Source organism: Mauremys reevesii, linkage group 13 (genome assembly GCF_016161935.1).
Source record: "Mauremys reevesii isolate NIE-2019 linkage group 13, ASM1616193v1, whole genome shotgun sequence".
NCBI lineage: Eukaryota > Metazoa > Chordata > Testudines > Geoemydidae > Mauremys > Mauremys reevesii.
Window position 1 is genome coordinate 25,552,860 of NC_052635.1, and position 19,635 is coordinate 25,572,494.

At 47.5% G+C, this 19,635-nt stretch overlaps 1 protein-coding gene across 2 annotated transcripts in view; it reads left to right on the top strand.

Annotated features, from left to right (window-relative positions):
• The first annotated feature begins 13,697 nt into the window (after positions 1-13,697).
• The window catches only part of SGK2 (serum/glucocorticoid regulated kinase 2), a 31,880-nt gene continuing 25,942 nt past the window's right edge, over positions 13,698-19,635 (top strand). Inside the window, exon 1 of one of the 2 annotated variants that reach the window (XM_039498395.1) lies at positions 13,698-13,826. In XM_039498395.1, the coding sequence (XP_039354329.1) occupies positions 13,814-13,826 (13 nt within the window). In that variant the 5' untranslated portion in view covers positions 13,698-13,813. Of the gene's footprint in view, positions 13,827-15,848; positions 15,871-19,635 lie in introns of those variants that run through there. The other variant, XM_039498396.1, reaches the window with a different exon arrangement.

The window sequence follows — 19,635 nt, forward strand, 5'->3', positions numbered from 1 at the left end:
CCAGCATATTTCACTGCGTTGGGGCGGGTATTTAACACTCTTTCGAAGGGGCATTCTCAAGTAGCTTTTGATAACATTCCATTTGTTTTCTCTCCAGTTTTTGTGACTCTCCCTTTGAAGCTGGGCAGTAACTTTGCTTTGCCCCCGCCCTGGTTCACCTTTGCCATGAGGCCAACTTGAATTTTCTTTGATTTCCTTCTGTTTCTCATGGGGAATGAGCCCATAGTGCTATTTATGCTGCAGATCTCTTTGCTGCTGCGGGGCGGGGGGGGGGGGAGGGGGGAAGAAAGGGGTCAGTGTTTTATTGCTATTTATTATTTGTGCTGCAGTAGCAGCTAGGAGCCCAGGTCATGGACCAGGACCCCACTGTGCTAGGTGCTGTACAGACACAGAACACAACAGTCCCTGCCCCAAAGATCTTACAGTCTAAGTATAAATATACCAGCCATGTCAGCACAGCTCTGGGAATAAGGTTAGTCAATTAAGTTGTGCCCCCTCTGCTGGGTAGGTGGCTGCTCTGCAGCACACACATCCATTGCAGAGGCAGAGTGGCCTTTTCCTTTCTGTCTCAGTGGTGGGGTTTTTATTTTCAGATCTCAGCAGCCCTTTGCCATCAAACTGTAAGAAAGTCAAGGTGGGCCAAATTTTTGTCCTTTGCTACTTGACACACGTCCCCCTGGGACAAGGCTTGGAAACTGCTTTTTCAAGTGACAATCACCTGCTGGTTATTAACTAGACAGTCTCTTGGGATTGTCTAAGAAAAGGTCAGTGCAGCGTGTGTGATGGCGTGCGACCAATTGCCTTTACTTCAGCCATGTAAAAGCTTCCTGAAGGACCAATCAGAGGAGGTGTAGGCTGGGCAGAGGGACCACAGTCCCCAATCCGTGCTCTGTCAGGTTAGAAATACTTGCATTCCCAAGGTCTGCAATTCCTTAAAGGAATCGACCTTTTCCTTTGCTTCCCTCCCCTCCCCACAGTCACTGAAGACAGGGATGAGAGCTCCTACCATATGCACCAGCAACATGTCTCATAGCAACATGGCATATGAAGTCCACTTTCATGTACATATGGGTCAAATTCATGCTAGGCTTCCCATGGAAATGCAGCATTTGACTCTTTTTATTATTGACTCTTTGGGGTCACATTTGACCTGCCATTCCAGTATTTGCTGCTTGCTATTCATGAGAGACTTTACACAATTTGTGGGGTTTTTGGGTAAGCGTTTGGGTTTGTTTCGCAAGTTCTCTTTCCTTCCCTTTCATTTTCTTCCATCTGTTCAAATGCTGCCATATGTTCGTCTGTGGGGAGAAGCGAAATGGGAGGAGAGGAGTTGTGGGCTCTGGACCCAATCCTTCCATAGATGCAGCCTGATCCTCAGCAAATGGTGCCAAACCGGCCTCCACGTCCAAAGAGGAGCTCTTCTCCTGGTTTGCTGTTGGTTGGGAGGAGAAGAAGATGAGGAGCGGCCTTGGGATACAAATATGGCTTCAGCTTTGGGACTCTCCATGTCAACCTCCCCTGAAATATTTCCAAACTTCATCCTGAACGCAAGCAAGTCTCCTGGTTAGCTCATTATATCCTTGCACAAGGCTCAGTCAGTGTCTTTATAGGAAGCATCTACTGCAGAGAAAGAAAGGAAGAAGTCTCCTGTTCTCATCAGCTGCATCTCAACCTGCTAAGTGACTACATTCCTCTTTTAGCTAAAGGTGAGCTAAGCAGGCATCGTGCTGGCCGGATGCTGGAGGGGCACTCTGGGTTCGGCACTGGAGTGGAGTGTCGGATGCCTGAGTTGTGCTCTGCATTTGAAGCTACGACAAAAGATCGAGTGGTTGGTTCCTGTGGAGGCTGTTCCAATAAGTGGGCCCATTTTGAAGGGAACGGGAGCTGTAAATGTCCGCCCAGGATTGTCTCCCTAGAATCTCAATGGCCAATGGGATTAAATCTCCTGTTCTATTACTGAAACACTGGGTGACCTGTTCTCTGGCTACCTGACAGACTTTCAGATGGATTTCTGGGCTCCTGTGAAACTAACTTCCTGATTACTGGTGGGACTGTAGGTTATAGCCACCTGAGAGCTCCACGGCCAAACTGTGCCTATCCAACCCTTGCATACAGTTTCTAGGAGATTGACCTGAACGGCTTTCTCAGCTCCTTGCAGTGTAACCTTGGACACAGACCGGACTGGACTCGACTGGTATGCCCACCTGTAGGAATGGTCTCTCGGAGGGAATTCTCTTGGGTCAGAGCTCTCCAGAAAGATAATCCTCACTGGAAATATGAAGTGAGATAGAGTGTGTGTCTGTGTGTGTGTGTTTGTGTTAATGACAGTGTTCTTATATCACACTCGCTTAGCTGCTGCCTCAAATAGTGGCAGCCTCTTGGGTTGACTATTTGAGGTATGAAGCTTCTGAATTGGTCTGGGTGAGAGAAATACAGATTTTGTAGACGGCCAAGGGCTATGTACTGTTAAAGCTTGTAATGTTGTTATTTTCTTAAAAAAAAACAAAAACCCAAAGCAGTGTGTGTATGTGTGAGAGAGAGCGAGAAAATCTATTGATGCTATTTCCTCTACTGTTTGTCCAACTCTGTTTTCTGTGGCACGCTCTCTTCCCTGAAGGGATGTGGTTCTTGAGATGTGGCAGCACTTGAGTGTGGGAGCAGAAGGACAGCCCTTTCCTGATTGGAACTGGTTGGGAATTATCTGTCTAGATGGTTTTTTGTCAGAAAACGCTGACTCATCAAAATTGAAACTTGGTGGGAACATACCGGTTCTGAGTAAACTTTTGGCGGGAAGGTTCCTCAGGTCCAGGATATAATTTCTGGTCAAAACCAGAGAGAGATCCCAGAATTCCTCATAACCTCCATAGCTAGGATACACATGGACTTGACCCTGGATCTCCCATAGCCCAGCTGAGTTCCCTTGCCATGAGGCTATGGTGTATTCTGGGGGTGGGGCTCTCTCTTTTTCTTTTTTTTCTTTTCTTTTTTTTTAGAAGCTCTGAAAGCTCTCAGTTTTGTCCCAGTGCAGACCAGAACACTTTTTTAAATCTTAAAAACTGGATGGGAAAAACGTTCCCTGCCCAGCTTTCTCCCTGACCCCGATGGGAAGGCTGAGAAGGAGGAGTTTTATCCTCTGTTCTGAATGCCTCGTCAAAATCAGTGTCAGTCTCTGCGGTGCGTTCGTGCCAAGATCTCCTCCCTGTTTTAAACTAGTTAGAAGCCCCACCAGCGGAGGGAGCCTTGAGGAAAAGCTAATGCCCCCACTGAGGGTCTCAGTCCTTAATCTCCCAACAGACCAAATGTCTCACTGGTGGCACTCTCAGAATCAATAGAGTTTCACCAGGGATGAGCTTGGCCCAGGAGTCTTCTCAGCACTCCTTTTGGGGGAGGCTAGAGCAGCTAAAAATGTCTCAAATGGACTTCTGAGTTGCAGCCTCTGACTATGCCTGCCCATCTTGAGGGAAGCGTAGGGAAGTTGGTGGGACTGGGACCTGGTGGGGCAGAGGTGGCACAGAATTATCTGCTGGGGCCAGGCAGGACCATCAGCCAGTCCTTCGCCCCGTGACGGCAGCAAATTCCCCTCTCACGTTACAGCCCCCAGTGACGGTTGCCATCGGGTGCTGACAACAGCTACGTTGACTGTGATTGTGACACTCTGCTGCCCTGGGAAGGCTGCCAGCATTATGTTTGAGCTCAGCCAGGCAGTGGGGCTGGCCCCTGCTCTGGTTCTCATTCCCATTCCTATAATCCCTGTGCCAGCCCAGCAGCCAGGCCCATGGGACGGGAGAAGAGCACAGTCCCCACACTTCTAGGATTTGTACGACTTTTACCAGATACAAAGTGTCCCTGGGAGCAACTCTCGCTTCTGGAGCAGCCTGGGAGAACATGGGCCGGGGTGAGGGGTGTTCTGGTCCTGTGCAGAAAGTGTCTGCCCAGTGTCATGAGGAATTTTCCAAGTCAGCAGGGCTGACTATAGGATTTTTGGGACACTCAGTCTCTTCCCCCATTTCCTCCCTGTCCCTTTTCCTCCATTTATTCTTGCCCTCCCCGCCCCTCCCATGTGAGGGGATGGAGAAGGAATCAGCAGATCCCTTTCCCAGATTCCCATAGCAGACAGAAGGTCTGATGCCTGATTCCTTAATGACAACCTGTCAGCTAGACAGCCCATCGCTCTTCCCTTAGCTAGCCTGGAGATAGCAGCAGCCCCATCACCACATGGACAGTCTAAGGCAGGGCCAGTTGGAGCAAACAGGACCATGGACCTCAGTGGGGTTTGGTTCAGGCCCCTGTAAGGCAACACAGTCCCATGTCCAATTCAGGTCTGTTCCCAAAAGTGGCGGTGTCTCTTGATGGGTTGGGTAGTGGTTCTGCAGATCAGGGGATTGAGCAGAGCATCTTTCAGCTGTCAGGGAGGGATTTATTCCTTCTCAATCACACACTGGTAATGGGGCAGCATCTTGCTAGTCAGAAACTTTGTGGGGGGAGGGGAGGGTGGGAAACAGACTAGCTAGGAACTCATGGGGGGAAAGAATGGGGTGTCCCATCTCTTGCTTCTTTCCAGAACTATGAGATCCAAGCTATTTCTGCACCGACTTCAAGCACTTTTTAAAAAGAAAATAAATCCAAATTGTCCAGGAGGTTAGGTAGCTAGGAGAACTCAAGGAGAACCTTTGGACTTGAGTGCAATGGTGGAAATCAGAAAGAGGAGGAGGGAGCCTTTGGAAGTCATTACTTGGCTGGCTTTTCTTCTTCCTGTCGTCATAATTTCTTGGGCTGACGGTTTATTCCTCGGTGCCAAGGAAAGGGTACTAGTAGAAGCCTGCAGCCCAGCTCTGCCCAGCCCCCCACCCCTTTATTTTGGGGAGTGGGGTTTGCTGCTGTTTGGTTGGGGGGAAAGGGGCTTGTGTTTTGGAAGGCGCGTGTTTATGACAACAAAGCTTTTTTGCACTTTCATTCATTTTGCACTCGTTTAATTTCTGTTTTTGTTTTTTGGGGATTGGCACCTTTTTTTGTGTTTTCATGACGAAAATATTCTCGTCGTCGCTGGTGCAGCTATTCTGGAACTTTGTGTCCTGAGTATACAGAGGATTAACAAACAAACAAATCAAGATGTGATGTGTTTTTGTCAGTGTTTTAAAATACAATAAATCAATGTGAGCGATGGAATTATACAAAGCTGGTGCCTGGTTATTAATTCTTAGCCCACGTGTTGCCCTTTTCAGCCAGACCTCTCCAAGTGCTCTACAAAGGAAGGTAAGTGTCTTTATCCCCATTTTGCAGAAAGGGAAACTGAGGTACAAAGAGGCAAAGTGATTTGCCCAAGGTCATATAACAGAGCTAGGAATAGAAACCAGGTCTCATGACTCTCAGCATAGTATTCTGTCTACTGGCCCACACCGCCTCTTGCTGCACAAGGTGCTGTTTAAGACAGAATATTGCACAGCCCCAGCCACCAATTAAAATTAGGCCAGGAGTACAAAGACCAGGCACATCCCATATGGAGGACAATGGTAGATGAAGTCCAGGGCCAGAAGCTGATCTCGGTTATGGCACTGAAGGACATGGAGTTGCTCTGGATTTGCACCCTTGGAATACAGCAGAATTGGTCTCCATGGGGGGCAGTCTCTCTTCACCCTTTCTGGCTGGGGCAGATGCCCATTGGAAGGCTGTGCAGAAGTCCTGTAGGGTAAGGGGAGGCTTGACTGCAGAGGGGGTGGCTGATCCATGCCCAAGGAGAGAGTGGGTGCTTCAAGCCTAGAGGAACTCATGAGATGGTGCAAGGACAAGAAAGGGAGAAAGCCACAATGGGAGCAGAGAGGAATGAAGTTCCCCATCTGACCCTGTCCCCCTGCCCCTACAATAGCACAGCCAGAGGGGCTGGTAGCTCAGGGCTCTGTCTCCTCAGCAGCAGAGCCAGAGGAGAAGCAACACTACACAATCACCTTGCCCTTTGGTTACTCTTGCTTCTCCTGGGCTCTCTGCCTACCCTGCCTCACCTCAGGCTTTTGGCCTGGGACTGTTTGGAGAAGAGAGAGGGGAAATTTCTTGGACCAGCTCAGAAATCTCAGAGGTGCCAAGAATGCTGTAGTTGGCACAACTGCCAAAGGGGCCAAGGAAAGACAGGCCTGGTGGAGAGACTGCAAATCCGACTGCTCCCGAGGAGCCTCATCTTCCATCAGTGTGCTCTGCGGCTCCCTCTCCGTTTGACCCTGTGAGTCTGCTTGTCTCTCTAATATCCTGGGACTGATACAGCTACAACTACGCCGCATGACCAGCTGGGGGCGTTTCCCCTTCAGGCCAGAGTTCTTGTGGTGTCTCAGCTGCTGTGAAGGGCCTCGATATACGACTGGAAAATTCCACTCTGCCTCCAAAGCCATGATACCATGATTCGTACCAGCCCCTTAACGCCCCCAGCATGGGCGTGGGGCATGAGAGACCTTTAAGCAACTGCTGAGCTGTCTGACATGATAAGATCTCCTTTGCATACCAGCATCTGCTGCCATGTTCAAGAGGCGCAGACAGAAATATTGGTGCAAGGTTGAACAGTGCCCTAAGGGTCAAGGCAACCACTGATTCACTCTGTGAAGGCTAAACTCCTGGGCATCAGGCTTTCTTACCAAAGGGGAGTTTCTATTCCCCAGTAATCCATGGCAGCAGGGAATACAGCCAAATTTGACCAATTCCAAGCCTTGTAGAACAAAGCATGTACAATCCATCTCTGAGAGGAGCTTAAGCTGTCCCAGAGTTCGGGGTGCTGGGATCCAGCACCTTGATTCAGTGCATCAGAGAGTTTGGGGACTACCTGCAAAGTCCGACCTTCCCCAGCTGTAACCTGTGTCCCTCAATCCATCGGCTCCTCGCTGTATGCTGCCCCCACAAAGCACTGTGTCCTTGCAGCGTATTATAACAAGAGTTGGTCAGGAATTTTTTGATTAACCATTGTTTTTGCTGAAAAATGCAGATTAATCGAAACCTAAACTGTTTGCGAAACACGGGTTTTGATGAGTCTCCTGACTTGTATAACTTTTGAGAAAAAAGTTTCAAAGTTGTTGAAAAGTCCTGTTTTGACCTGTTCACGCGGAAAAGTTTTGGGGACTTTTTCTAGTTGAAACAACTTTTTGTTTTGAAATGTCAGTATTTTTTTTTAAAAGGAACAAGCTCAAAATCAAAACGAAATGTATTTAACATGATCAAAGCAAAATGTTTTGATTGACCCAGACGGAATTTTTGCAGCCATTTTTGCGGTCAGTTTTTGTCCCAATTCAAGATGGGAACTTTTTTTGACATCTCAAAAATATTCCCTACGTGGGAAAGGCATTTCCTGCCAAGCTGTAATTGTAACATACAGCCAGGAGCTGGACACATCAACCTTTCTGGTGGGAAAGCCTTTTATGTTCCCATTCAGGAGTCTCTTTATCTCCATAGAAACAACACCAAACCCTCACTTTTTCATGGTTCTTCATACACCTGTGACGATTCCATACAGGGCTGCAAGAGGCTTGTAGGGGGCTCTAAATTGCAAGGCTATTAGGGAGCCATGAGAAGAGGAGAATCCAGCATTTAATGGGGACCTTTCACTGATGTCATCCCACTTCCATGCTCTAGCTCAGGGGTAGGCAACCTATGGCACACGTGCCAAAGGCGGCATGTGAGCTGATTTTCAGTGGCACTCACACTGCCCGGGTCCTGGCCACCGGTCCGGGGGCTCTGCATTTTAATTTAATTTTAAAGGGAGCTTCTTAAACATTTAAAAATCCCTATTTACTTTACATACAACAATAGTTTGGTTATATATTATAGACTTACAGAAAGAGACCTTCTAAAAAACATTAAAATGTATGACTGGCACATGAAACCTTAAATTAGAGTGAATAAATGAAGACTCGGCACAGCACTTCTGAAAGGTTGCCGACTCCTGCTCTAGCTGTTAGCCGATGGATTGTGTCTGGATTCAGGACTCCTGACATTCCCCTGCCTCTATTGCTGCCAGCGTTTAGCAGGTGACACATGCTTAATTACCTAGCTAGTGGCCAGCACGTGACCTGCCTTTGGAAAACAGAGCACTTTGTTCAGACCTTTTTCACTTCATTTCTCTGTGGTGAGCTGCCCTCTAATTCTTCAGCAGGAGATTTGTCCTCACCGCCCCACCCCCTGAGTGGATCTCCAGGACCTCTGTGTCCCCTCAGAGCAATGGCAGGGTAATAATTTACTTCCTGGCATAAGCCACTCCTTGAGAATATTCCTTTGACCTTCAGACTAATTCACCAAAACAAAAACAGAGAGGGGGTGTGTGTAAATAACACCCTTATGCAACTGGTACTAGTTACACACTCGGCTTTCTCCAGTGCTGCGTGACTGGACAGCCCTGCCTGGTTGACTTTCTCCTTTTGGCAGGTAATGTTTTGGTTTATCTACTTATTTATTCCCTGATGGTCCCTCATTCTGGGGTGCACGAAGGAGCTGGTTTGAGGGAAGCCTGGTCCTCGATCATGGACAGTCCCATAAAGGGGTGTCAGCAGGCATGCTGGAACAATTTATAGAGTGGGGGTGCTGAGAGCCATTGAACCAAACTGTAAACCCTGTATATAATGGAAACCACTTCAAGCCAGGGTGTGCTGAAGCACCTACAGCACCCTTAGTTCCAGCATTTATGGGTGTCGGAATCTAGGGCCAGAGAATTGACTTTGGGGAGGGCTGGTCCTTGGCCACAGACTTGTTGCTACAGGGGTGGCAGCAGCAGGCAGGAGAGGCTGATTTCAGAAGCATTCTTGTTCCCCTCTTCAAAATGATCAAACTCTCAGCAACATTGAACAGAGGTGGGGAAAGCTGCTTTGGGAGGGACGGTTTCTCTTGTTTTGGAGTGGTGTCGTGTGTTCTCTCTCCCAGAAGGGAAGAGCCACTGTGTGCTCAGAGTAGAGGTTTCCTGTCACGTCCCCCCATTACCCTCGTTGTTTTGTCTGCTCCTCAGAGCTGATTTTTCCAGGATCCATTTTCAATAAGAAGCCGCAAGAGGCATTTTATATGATATGTGTAAATTCCTATTTAAAAACCAGAAAGGGCAAGGATGCCTGGATACAAAGCTAAACCCCCAGGGCAATCCAAGCCAGCCAGGGCCGAGAAAACAAGCCCTAAGCCATGACAGCCAGGGCTGTGTCTGCACTAGGATTTTCAGCTGTGTTTTCAGCTGGCTCCCTCTCAGCCCCTCGGGAACGGGGGCTCAACTGGTTGTCCCACTGGTGTGTGCAGGGTGAGCGGAGTTCAACACCCCCCCCCCCAGTTTTAACAGCACAGCCTCATTCTAACACTGGCACCACGAGTGAGTTCAGCACCAGCCCACTGGAGGATAAGGGGGACACATGTTAAGCGCAGCGGGGGACTGAAGCACAGACAAGTATTCTACTTTATTTCAACAGCTAGCAGAAGGGCAGCAAGCTGTCAGGATTGGGGGTTTAGCCCCTACTGGGGCTTACTCTGCCCTTGGGATAATGGCTTTCATGGGCAGCTTAAGCATTGCTTGGTCTAATCTGGACTGGTCAGCCCAAGGCTGATCCCTATAGACATAGGAAGGTGGGCAACACCAGCCTGCAGCAGCCCCCCAGTCCATCTAGCTCAGCATCCTCCTGCTGACAGCGACCATCACTAGCTGCTTCCCAGATCTTTGGGGGGCAGAGAGGGCGTTAAAACACCCCCCCCCCATGCCTTGTGAGGTAGAACTGGCAGAGTCAGACTAACATCCTCTCCTCTCATGGAGGAGTTGGCGCCCGTGCAGCAGGGGGAAGGGATGTGGCCAGTAAAATGGCAGATCCCCTAGGTCTGCTCTGCTGCATGTGAGAAGGACCATGGGGTTTAGTACAAAGGGAAGGGAGTAGGCCCAGCTGGAATTTTGAGAGGGACTCGGCCCCCTCAGCTGGGCCAGGTTTTAGCACATCAGGTGCTGTGCTTTTTTTGAATATTTGCCCATAAGTATCACTGTAGCAACCTCTGGGTGCTGAGCCCTTTTGGAAAATCTGGTCTGTATGGTGGGTGCTGAGCACTTGGAAATCAGATCCTGAGTGCTGCTGAAAGGCTGCCCCCAGGTCCTTTTCTTTATTACTGTGATTGCAGTGGCCCTTTGAGTTAGATTATTTATTCCATGCATCCGATGAAGTGGGCTGTAGCCCACGAAAGCTTATGCTCAAATAAATGTGTTAGTCTCTAAGGTGCCACAAGGACTCCTGTTCTTTTTGCGGATACAGACTAACATGGCTGCTACTCTGAAACCTGTTATTTAAAAAGGTGTCCCACACGGAGGGAAACGTTACCGCGGGGTGCCCCATTTTACATTTTTCTGCTGAATGAAGACCTAGAAGCTTTGTTAGAAAATCTCCTGCATTTTACAGTAGCAGTTCAGCTCTTATCTACCCTGAAACGCTATAGAGAAATGGAAAGCTATTGATTAAGGTCAAACAACTGTGCAGGGGGGAGGCAGATGGTTTAAAACTCTTTGCTTACCTTTGTTAATATTAACATTAAGCCAAACACCTAATAAACACTTGGAAGAAAGAAAGTCTTTGTGAAAATGTCAACCTCACTCCTTTAATTAAGGTTTGAGAAATCTCCCAGTATTAATGTGAGACCTCCAGCAAGTCCTCCAGGAAAAACCAAGGGGCACCAGATTTTTGATATTCCTGATATGTTTAAGGTAAAACAAAATAGAAAATAATACTTTAAAAACCCCCAACCATCAACAAAAATCCACTCAATCATTCTTATTCCTCATAGAGGCAAAAATAGGCAAATCCCATTTTTAAGAAATTACCTTGCTATTCTATTCTATATAGGTTCTTATACCACCCTTAGCACCGTAGTATCTGAGCACCTTCCAGAAGTGCATTAAGCATTTGTAGGTCATCTTTTCATGGCTGGCTGCAAGTAACTAATTTTGTATGCTAAAGAAATGTGTTGTTTCAGAGTAGCAGCCGTGTATTAATCTTATTTGGACCATATAGATTCTGGTTCATGTGGGCAGTGTTGTTCCTCTTAATGACGACGGTTAATATTATTATTATATAAGTGGATGTCCACCGAATGTGGTTCTCTATAAAACAGCCTCTTGAAGGAGTGGGCACAATATTTGGAAGCGGATGTGTGTGAGCGTGTATGTGCTTGTTTCTATGTAAGGGTATGTGTACACTACAGAGACTACACCGACATAGCCATGTTGGCATAGCTATGCCGGCATAACCCTGTAGTGATTGCAGCCGACCCTGATGGAAGCAGTTTTTCCATGTAGGAACACCTGGTGCCTGAACAACGGTAGCTACATTGGTGGAAACATTCTCCCATTGACATAGCTGTGGCTACACTGGGAGTTGGGTCATCAGAGCTATGCTGGTCAGGGATGTGGTTTTTAAAGACCTCTCACCGAAGTAGCTATGTGTTGACCTTGCTTTTAAGCGCGTGAGTTGTTTATGTATGTGAGTACTTCTCTGTGGGGGGCGGGCTGGACTGGGTTGTATAGGAACAGATGTTGCCTCCGAGAGGTAAGTGTTCCTAGTACACACAGGGCCTCAGATGGCAGTGCTTACAAATTAACCTCTTCATGGCTGTCTTCCCTACCTGCTAGGCAGGTCTAATCATTTCAAGGGGGGGGGGGGGTCTCAAATGAATACAACAGCAGGAGTAAATGTGGGTCAAACGCAGAAGCAGCAAAGAGATTCAAGTTCCCAAATATGCCCTTCATCTGACAAAATACTCACCCTGTGTTATGAGCTAATAACAGCCCATTGAAGACCCATGTGTTGCAGTTAATAAATGCCCAAGGGGGTCCAGAGCTCACTCTTGTATGTGCCAAAGCTGTGTCCCAGTGCTCGCTGATACCACATGCCAGTCATTTAATAATCAGGGAAAGGTGAGGAGGTTAAAATCTTTTAAGGATCACGCTGCCAGTTACATCAGGGGAACACCACTGGCTCGGATGGAGTCACATGGCACTTTAAAGGCACTGGGTGCTAGCAGCTGCTGTCTGAAACATAGCCTGGTTTATAGCCCGGGCACAAGAGGGGCCCGCTGTCAGAAGCTGTAAAGCAACTCCCATCTAGGTCAGCTGCTGCCTTAACGTCAGAAGAAGAGGTTGGCTGTTTAATATTTAATTGCAATGTTTAATCATTAAAGAGCCTTGTTCCTCTTCTGACAATTAAGTCGGTATCGAAGGGGAAGAAGGCATTGCACATTCTCTCACCTTCCCCACTGCAGGCATGGCACCAACAATACAATTCCTCAGCAAGAAGGCCTGTCTGTGAGTTTATAGCTCACTCCTGCTGATTAGGCCTTGCGCCGTCATGGGGCCTTTCCTGATACTGGGCTGGGAAATGGGAGCTCAGGGCCAGAGTCACTCTTGGGGTAAGTGGAAATCAAAAGGACTGCACCTATTAAAGACTCTGAATTAATCTGATTAGTTAATAGGCCTAACTCATCCTTAGTGCAATGCACTGAATTGGTGGGACTGTAGCAAGGATCAGAGTGGCCCAGTTGTGTGTGTACATCGCACTGGAAACGGAAAGGTCAATGCCATTCAGTGGCCTGCGCTTTGTAACATGACCGAGGGCTGTATTGGCCCCTAGTGAGATCCCTCTGAATTAAGAGACAAGTTCACCCCTGGGCTGGCAAAGGTGCTAACCCAGAGAGGAGAGGCAGCTCATGCCTTGCCTAGTCAGTGACTGTTGGGGCCAGTACGGCCCCACGGCACAGGCTAGGGCTGCTTCAAGGGCCTCTATGTGATTTTGTGAGAGTACAACACTGCCAGGGAGCAGGTCTGCCCCAGTCACACCTCCTCAAACTTCTTACTGACCCCTGGCCTGCCCCTGCTCCACCTCCACTCTGCCCTGGAATTTACCCTGAGCTGGCAGAGTTGACTGTGCACCAGGCACAGAGGACCTGAGCCCTGGGCGTTATGTCTGCCCTATGGCCTGGCCCTACCTGGCACAAAGGGGCACCTGGGGACAAAGCCAGTAGGGAGACAGATGTAAGCTGTCTTCTTTCTTACCTTACAGCTCCCAGGCAGGGACAGGTTGCAGATACACCTGCATGGCAGCCTTTCAGCCATGTAGGTTAGCAGCCCTCTGTGGCTGGCTGGCTGGCTGCTGTCTCAGGAGAGTGCTCCAGGCTGACTACAGAAGGGAACCAGTCCTTATAATCAATACACAAAAACAGTTACTAATAATTCACTAATTGTACATTGTACTTACACCATTCTTTTCATTTCCACCAGGCTGTACAAAAAGGTGGGCCGGCCTGATCCTTGGTGCAGTCCCACTGAAGTTAGCGCAGTTGCACCAAGGATTAATTTGGCCTATTGACTAATCAGATCAATTAAATTATCAAATCCTTGCCAAGTAACAGAAAAGCCCAACCCTATGGATTTACTGAACACATTGTAAACCTCTTACCTTGTCTGGGAATCAATCAATACCCACTGTGATGCTAGGGGATGGTGTGTAGTAAAGGCAGCCTCTTGAGGCATGTTCCTGAGACCAGGAGCTAATATTCTGAGCATGCTAGTGCATCTCTGGGCATGTGATCTGCTGGCTTCCAACCTGTGTGACCTGACCTTCATCTTCACAGGGGAAGGCCAAGAAATTGCACAGCTTCTGCAAGTCTCCCTGCCGGACGTCTACCTGCCTCCTGGGCCCTGAGGAAGTGGAGCCTACTCGCCTGGTGCCGATTGCTGAATTGCTAGCAGAGTTTCCCAGGCAGCGTACATCTCTCTGGGCTGACTTTATGCCCATGCCCTGGCCAGAGGCTCCCTCCACAGCACTGGGGAAGACTAAGAGTAATGAACTTGACTGGTACATATCTCAAAAGTCAAGTGACTCTCCGGGCCTGGCTGTGGGAGCTGTGGGGCCCCAAACTGCAGGGTGGGTGGGAGGGAGTGGAGGGAGGAATGAGACTGGGAGTTGCCTCCCACTTCAGTATCGGGGCTAGAAAACAGGTGATGACAGGAATTGGGCCATGATGTGAGTTGCTTTTAGGGGCCCTGCATTAACCTTAGCAACTCACAACCCACTGCCCCCCCCCCTCTGACCCTAAGCCCATTGACGTCAGCGGGAGCCCCCTAACTTCTCCAAAGCTCAGCGGTTCTAGGCAGTCACTTGACTGGCTTTAAGCCCAGCCCTGCAGTTTTTCTGTGGCCTGACATAATGTAGACCAGAGGGAGAGTTGTAATATTGCTAGACAATGAGTCTGGACAGTAACCTCACAGCTGTACTGAGTGACTCTGCAAGCAGGGCTGTGCTGCACAGTATGTGGGCCTACAGCCTGGGATGAACTGCAGCCAAGGCCTGTCAGTCAGGTCCTACGGCTCTCTGAGGCCATGACCTTAAATGACAGCAGCAACGGCCTTGAGCGTGCCTCAGCTCTCTCTGAGCTGGAAGCCTGTGGCCCTGAACCCCAGGGTGTGGCGACTATAGTGGCATAGATTATGGAGACTATACTGGCATAGGTCTGCAAGCACCATGTCTACACTACCCTGTAGTGTAGACATGGCCTATGCTGATAGAACAGGGGATTCCATCAGGGTAAGAACGCGATCATCCCGAATGATGACGCATACTTCTGTTGACCTAGCTGTGTCTACTCGGGGTTATGCTGGCATCACTACAGAGGCTGGGGTGTAGCTTTTCACTCCTGTGCCGATATAACTTTCAAGAGTAGACCAAGACTAAGGGTTTGTCTACACTGGCACTTCATTGCAAAACTTTTGTCGTTCAGGGGTGTTAAAAACACACACACACACACCCTGAATGACAAAAGTTTTACTGACGAAAAGTGCCAGTGTGAACAGCTCTCCTGCTGACAAAGCTGCTGCCACTGGTGAGGGGTGGAAGTTTTTTGTCTCCAGGAGAGCTCTCTCCTGCTGACAAACAGCAGCTACACTGCGCAGCTTTTAATGGCACGGTTGTAACTAAAAGCCTCAAAGTGTAGCCATAGCCTTAGTGTTAAGGACCTAGTGAAACCTCCCCTGAGGTCAGACTAGCAATGCCTTTCCTCCTCTTCATTGGGAAGGAGGAAGAGAGCTCTCTTGATAGGATTTCTGGAGGCAGCTGACACAGACCCTGAGGCCTGGTCTAAACTACAGAGTTAGGTCAACACAAGGCAGCTTACATCACCCTAACTCTGTAAGCGTCTACCCTATATGATGCGCCTGCCGATGTGAGTTGCCCACTACACCGACCTAATAACTCCACCTCCATGAGAGGCGTAGTGTTAAGGTCGATGTCAGGGCGATGCAGTGTCCCTCTACACACTGTATTGCTTACATCGCCTGTTGGCTGCCAGCCCTACGCAGGGCTCACAGCTAGAACCCCGCTGCCTGGGAGAGCCCCCACCACAGCTGTCAGCCCCTGGCAGTGGGGCTCCAGCTGTCAGTGCCCCACACAGTTAAGTCAATGGATGCGCTCTGCTGAGGACACAGACTGCCAATAGCAGGAGCACAGTGTGGACGTGAACCACCACTGTAATTGCTGCAGTGGCTGTACGTCAACTTACCTTAAGTTAACTGATTTTTGTAGTGTAGACATGCCCTGAGTCACGGGGCAGGGTTCTTTTAGTCCCATTAATTCTCCCTTATGCACAACTTTCCTGCTTCCTTTATCTCATTCGCTGGCAGGAGACTATTTTCTTAGAGTCCTGAGTTCCCGTTAGTTCCTAAAGAGCCAAAACTCCCGACTTGCCCATGGTTTTAGGAACCCTCTGGCTTTCTCCTCTTTTACCCCAATCCTTTCTTGTGCTCATTTCCTTCCTCAGCTTTGGGAGAGGCTCATCCTGCCTCCCCAGCCTTTGCTCATCTGGAGTCACAATTTCAGGCATCTGTGCCTCATTTGCGCCTACAAGGTGAGCACAAAAATGGTGTGTGTGCATGTGCAAAAGGAGCACGCCTTTACAAGGGGTTTGGCATGGCCTAGTACTTAGAGCAGGGGAACTGGAGTCAAAGGGAAAAAATCAGAAGAGCATAAATGTATTTTTTTCCGATAGAAGGGGAAAAAAACACAATAAAAAATATGTAATGTAAAGGCTTTTGACTGGATTAATTTCCTAAAGTTGGATGCAGTGGCAGTGCCTTTGTGTTTATCCCTTTTGGATTAGTCATACTTAAAGTGTTTAAGGCCAGAATTATGATTGCACCAAGAGGCCTCTACCCTAGAGCAGGGTCCTCTTGTGCTTGGTGCTGTACGAATGGAGTGTCAGCCCCTGCGTCAAAGCGCTTACAATCTAAATAGACCAGAGAGTCAATGAGGGAGAAGGCACAGGAGTAGAATCAACATTTTCCAGACTGTTATATGTTTACACCATTACACCTTGCAATTAGCATGGGCTGAAATTTTTCTCTCCAAAACATTTTTTGACAGAAAGTGGCTTTTTGACAAAAGAGAATTTTTTGTGGGGGAAAAAAAGATGTTTTTAATCAACAATATTGAGGTTTTCATGGGGGGGGGAGAAGCAGAACATTTTGATTTGAAAAACAAAACATTTTTGTTTTTTGGTTGTTGAAAACCTGAAAATGTTTGGCTTACAGTTTTGTGATTAAAAACCAGAATTGTTCTGATTAAAAATTTAGACAAAAATTATGTTTGTCAAAAATTTTCATGGGAAAAAATAATCATTTTCTGATCGGCTCTAATTGCAGCAGATTTTTAGCTAAGACCTTCAGGATTTGATCTCATGGGAATAAGAAAGGTTCAAGCAATATGATACTGCCTTTTGCTTCTTACATGATAAGCAGCAAAATAGTTGTTAATGTTGACATTTTAAAGCATCATTGTATCTGAGCTATCCCCCTTTGAAATGAAGGGAGCTGAAAGCTATTGTGTCAGCCACTCTTCAAACTCAGGAAGAGGTGGCTGTATCAGTTATACTTGGGTCACTTATGGAAGGTTTTCTTGGTAACCAGGACTGACACAGATTTTTTTTTCTAATGAAAGCTGAAACTCTGGAGGAAAAAAAAATCATAATTCTGTCCTTGCCCCCACCTCAGTTAGACCTTTACACCCTCAGGGCGGGGGGGAGGGGGAATGTGTCCTACTTTGTCTCATAAGGTGTGATCCTACTCCCATTGAGTTTATGGGCATAGTATCTGTCATAAACAGATAGTTAAGGGTTAATGTCTCTTTTACCTGTAAAGGGTTAAGAAGCTCAGTAAACCTGGTTGACACCTGACCAGAGGACCAATGAAGAGACAAGATACTTTCAAATCTTGTTGGAGGGAAGTCTTTTGTTTTGTGTTCTTTGTTTGGTTGTTGTTCTCTCTTGGATCTAAGAGGGGCCAGACGTGCAACCAGGTTTCTCCAATCTTTCTGAAACAGTTTCTCATGTGCAAGATAGTAAGTACTAGCTAGAAGGCGGATTAGTCTTTTGTTTGTTTTCTTTATTGCAAATGTGTATTTTGCTGGAAGGATATGTTACCTCTGTTTGCTGTAACTTGTACTTATGCTAGGTGGGAGGGAGTCCCTCTAGTCTATATAAGCTGAATACCCTGTAAGTATTTCCATCCCGATTTTACAGAGATAATTTTTACCTTTTCTTTTTCTTTAATTAAAAGCTTTCTTTTTAAGAGCCTGATTGATTTTTCTTTGTTTTAAGATCCAGGAAATTGGGTCTGGACTCACCAGGGATTGGTGGGGGGGAAAAGGAGCAGGGATGGTTAATTTCTCCTTGTGTTAAGATCCAAGGAGTTTGGATCTGTGTTCCCCAGGGAAAGGTTTGGGAGGAATGGAAAGTGTACCAAAACACTATATTTTTGGTTGGTGGCAGCGCTATCAGATCTAAGCTAGGATTTAAGCTTAGAAGGGTACATGCAGGTCCCCACCTTTTGGACACTAAAGTTCAGAGTGGGGAACAAACCCTTGACAGTATCACACACCCCTGATGCTTTGATGTCCCCAGTGCTCACTTAGCATTTTACCTTTAAAACAATGCAAAGCACATTATTTTAGGATGACATTCTCTGTCACCTGAGAGTAGTGGATTTTATTGGCAATGAGAGTGGAATCGAAGGGTAGATGTTTATTTTTAATGAAATGGGAGATGGTAGCCCCTTGATAATCGGTATTTCCTCCCTCCGCTTCTGCTTTGTTTCTGTTACATCAGAAGATTATTAACTCCTTCACTGCATGCTTCTGGCAGCAGCTTCTCTCTCTCTCTGTGGGTGTGCATGTGTGTGAATTTACTTCAGGTAAAAAGTGCCAGATTGATAGGCCTAGAAATTGAAATCTTTCCTTTTTGCAGAACTCGGGTAACAGCAAAGGTAGTAACCGTGTGTGTGAACTGTCCCTCCAATGCACCTCCAACCTGAGCTGGAAGCATTGCTTCCAGGGCTCTGTCTGTACTACAATGTATAGTTTTTAGTTGATGTGTGACCCAACAGCATTAGCAATTGTGGTGCAGCCATATCCCCTAGGGTAGGTTAGTCCCCAAGGCCCCTGCAGCACTTACCCTCTCCCAGGGTGCTAGCTGCGAATGTGTCTGGTTTTGTGATGTGGGCACTTGCCACTGAGGCCCAGCAAACTCATTTCATACATGCCACCAAACAGCCATCTGCAAATAGCAGCTCAGTCTCCTACACAGTTGACCTAGTGACCTATATGGTCCATCTGCAGCTTTAAGAGAACAGCCGTTCATTTATAAGAGTATCAGGAAGCCCGCTCAGATCTACGGCCTTGTCATAGTGAGGACTTCAGCCATAAGTTGCCAGCCAATGGTGGAGCTACACCAGAGCAAACCCCTCCTGTAGACAAGCAAAGCAGCTAGCAGCCACAGTCTGCGGTGGTGTAGGTGAACCCTTCCTGAGACTGGAGCTCAGGCCAGGTTTACGCTACAGATCTACATCGGAATAAAGACGTCACACAAGGGTGTGAAAAAGCCACCCCCCTGAGCAACGTACTTACACTGACTTAACCCCCCGTGTAGACAGCGCTATGTCGATGGGGGAGCTTCTCCCACCAATATAGCTACCGCCTCTTGGGGAGGTAGATTAACTACAGGAATGGGAGAAGACATCCCTATGCCGATAGGAGAGTGTCACTAAGACTATGTCCACACTAGAGATCTCACAGCGACACAGCTGTACCAATAAGATCTCCTGTGTAGCTGCCCTACGCCGGCAGGAGAGAGCTCTTCAGTCGGCATAATTAAACCACCCCAATGAGCAGCGGTAGCTATGTCAGTGGGAGAAGCATAGTGACTGAAGTAAGTTTTGCTGACATAAGTGGCAGTGTAGACGTAGCCTAAAGCACTACCGAGGCCACTGCACCACTGTTGCACTGTACGTGCAGACAAGCCCCGAGTGACATTTTTCAGACGAAACTTTTTTTGACAAAAAAGGCAGATTCAGCAGCACCAAAATGTTCTGTGAATTCATATCAGTTTCACTGAATTGTTCATGTTGAAAAACAAACAAACAAATCCCCCCAAATTGAAATGATTTGATTTTGGGGGATCAAAATGACTGGACGTTTTTGAATTTTCCTTTAATTCTATTTAAAAAAAAAAGGTGAAAACATAAAAAACACTTGAAATCTAAATAAACATTTCATTTTGTGGTGAATAAAATGCTTCATTTGACCTTAAAACAAATGTTTGTTAATTCCAAAAAATGTTTGT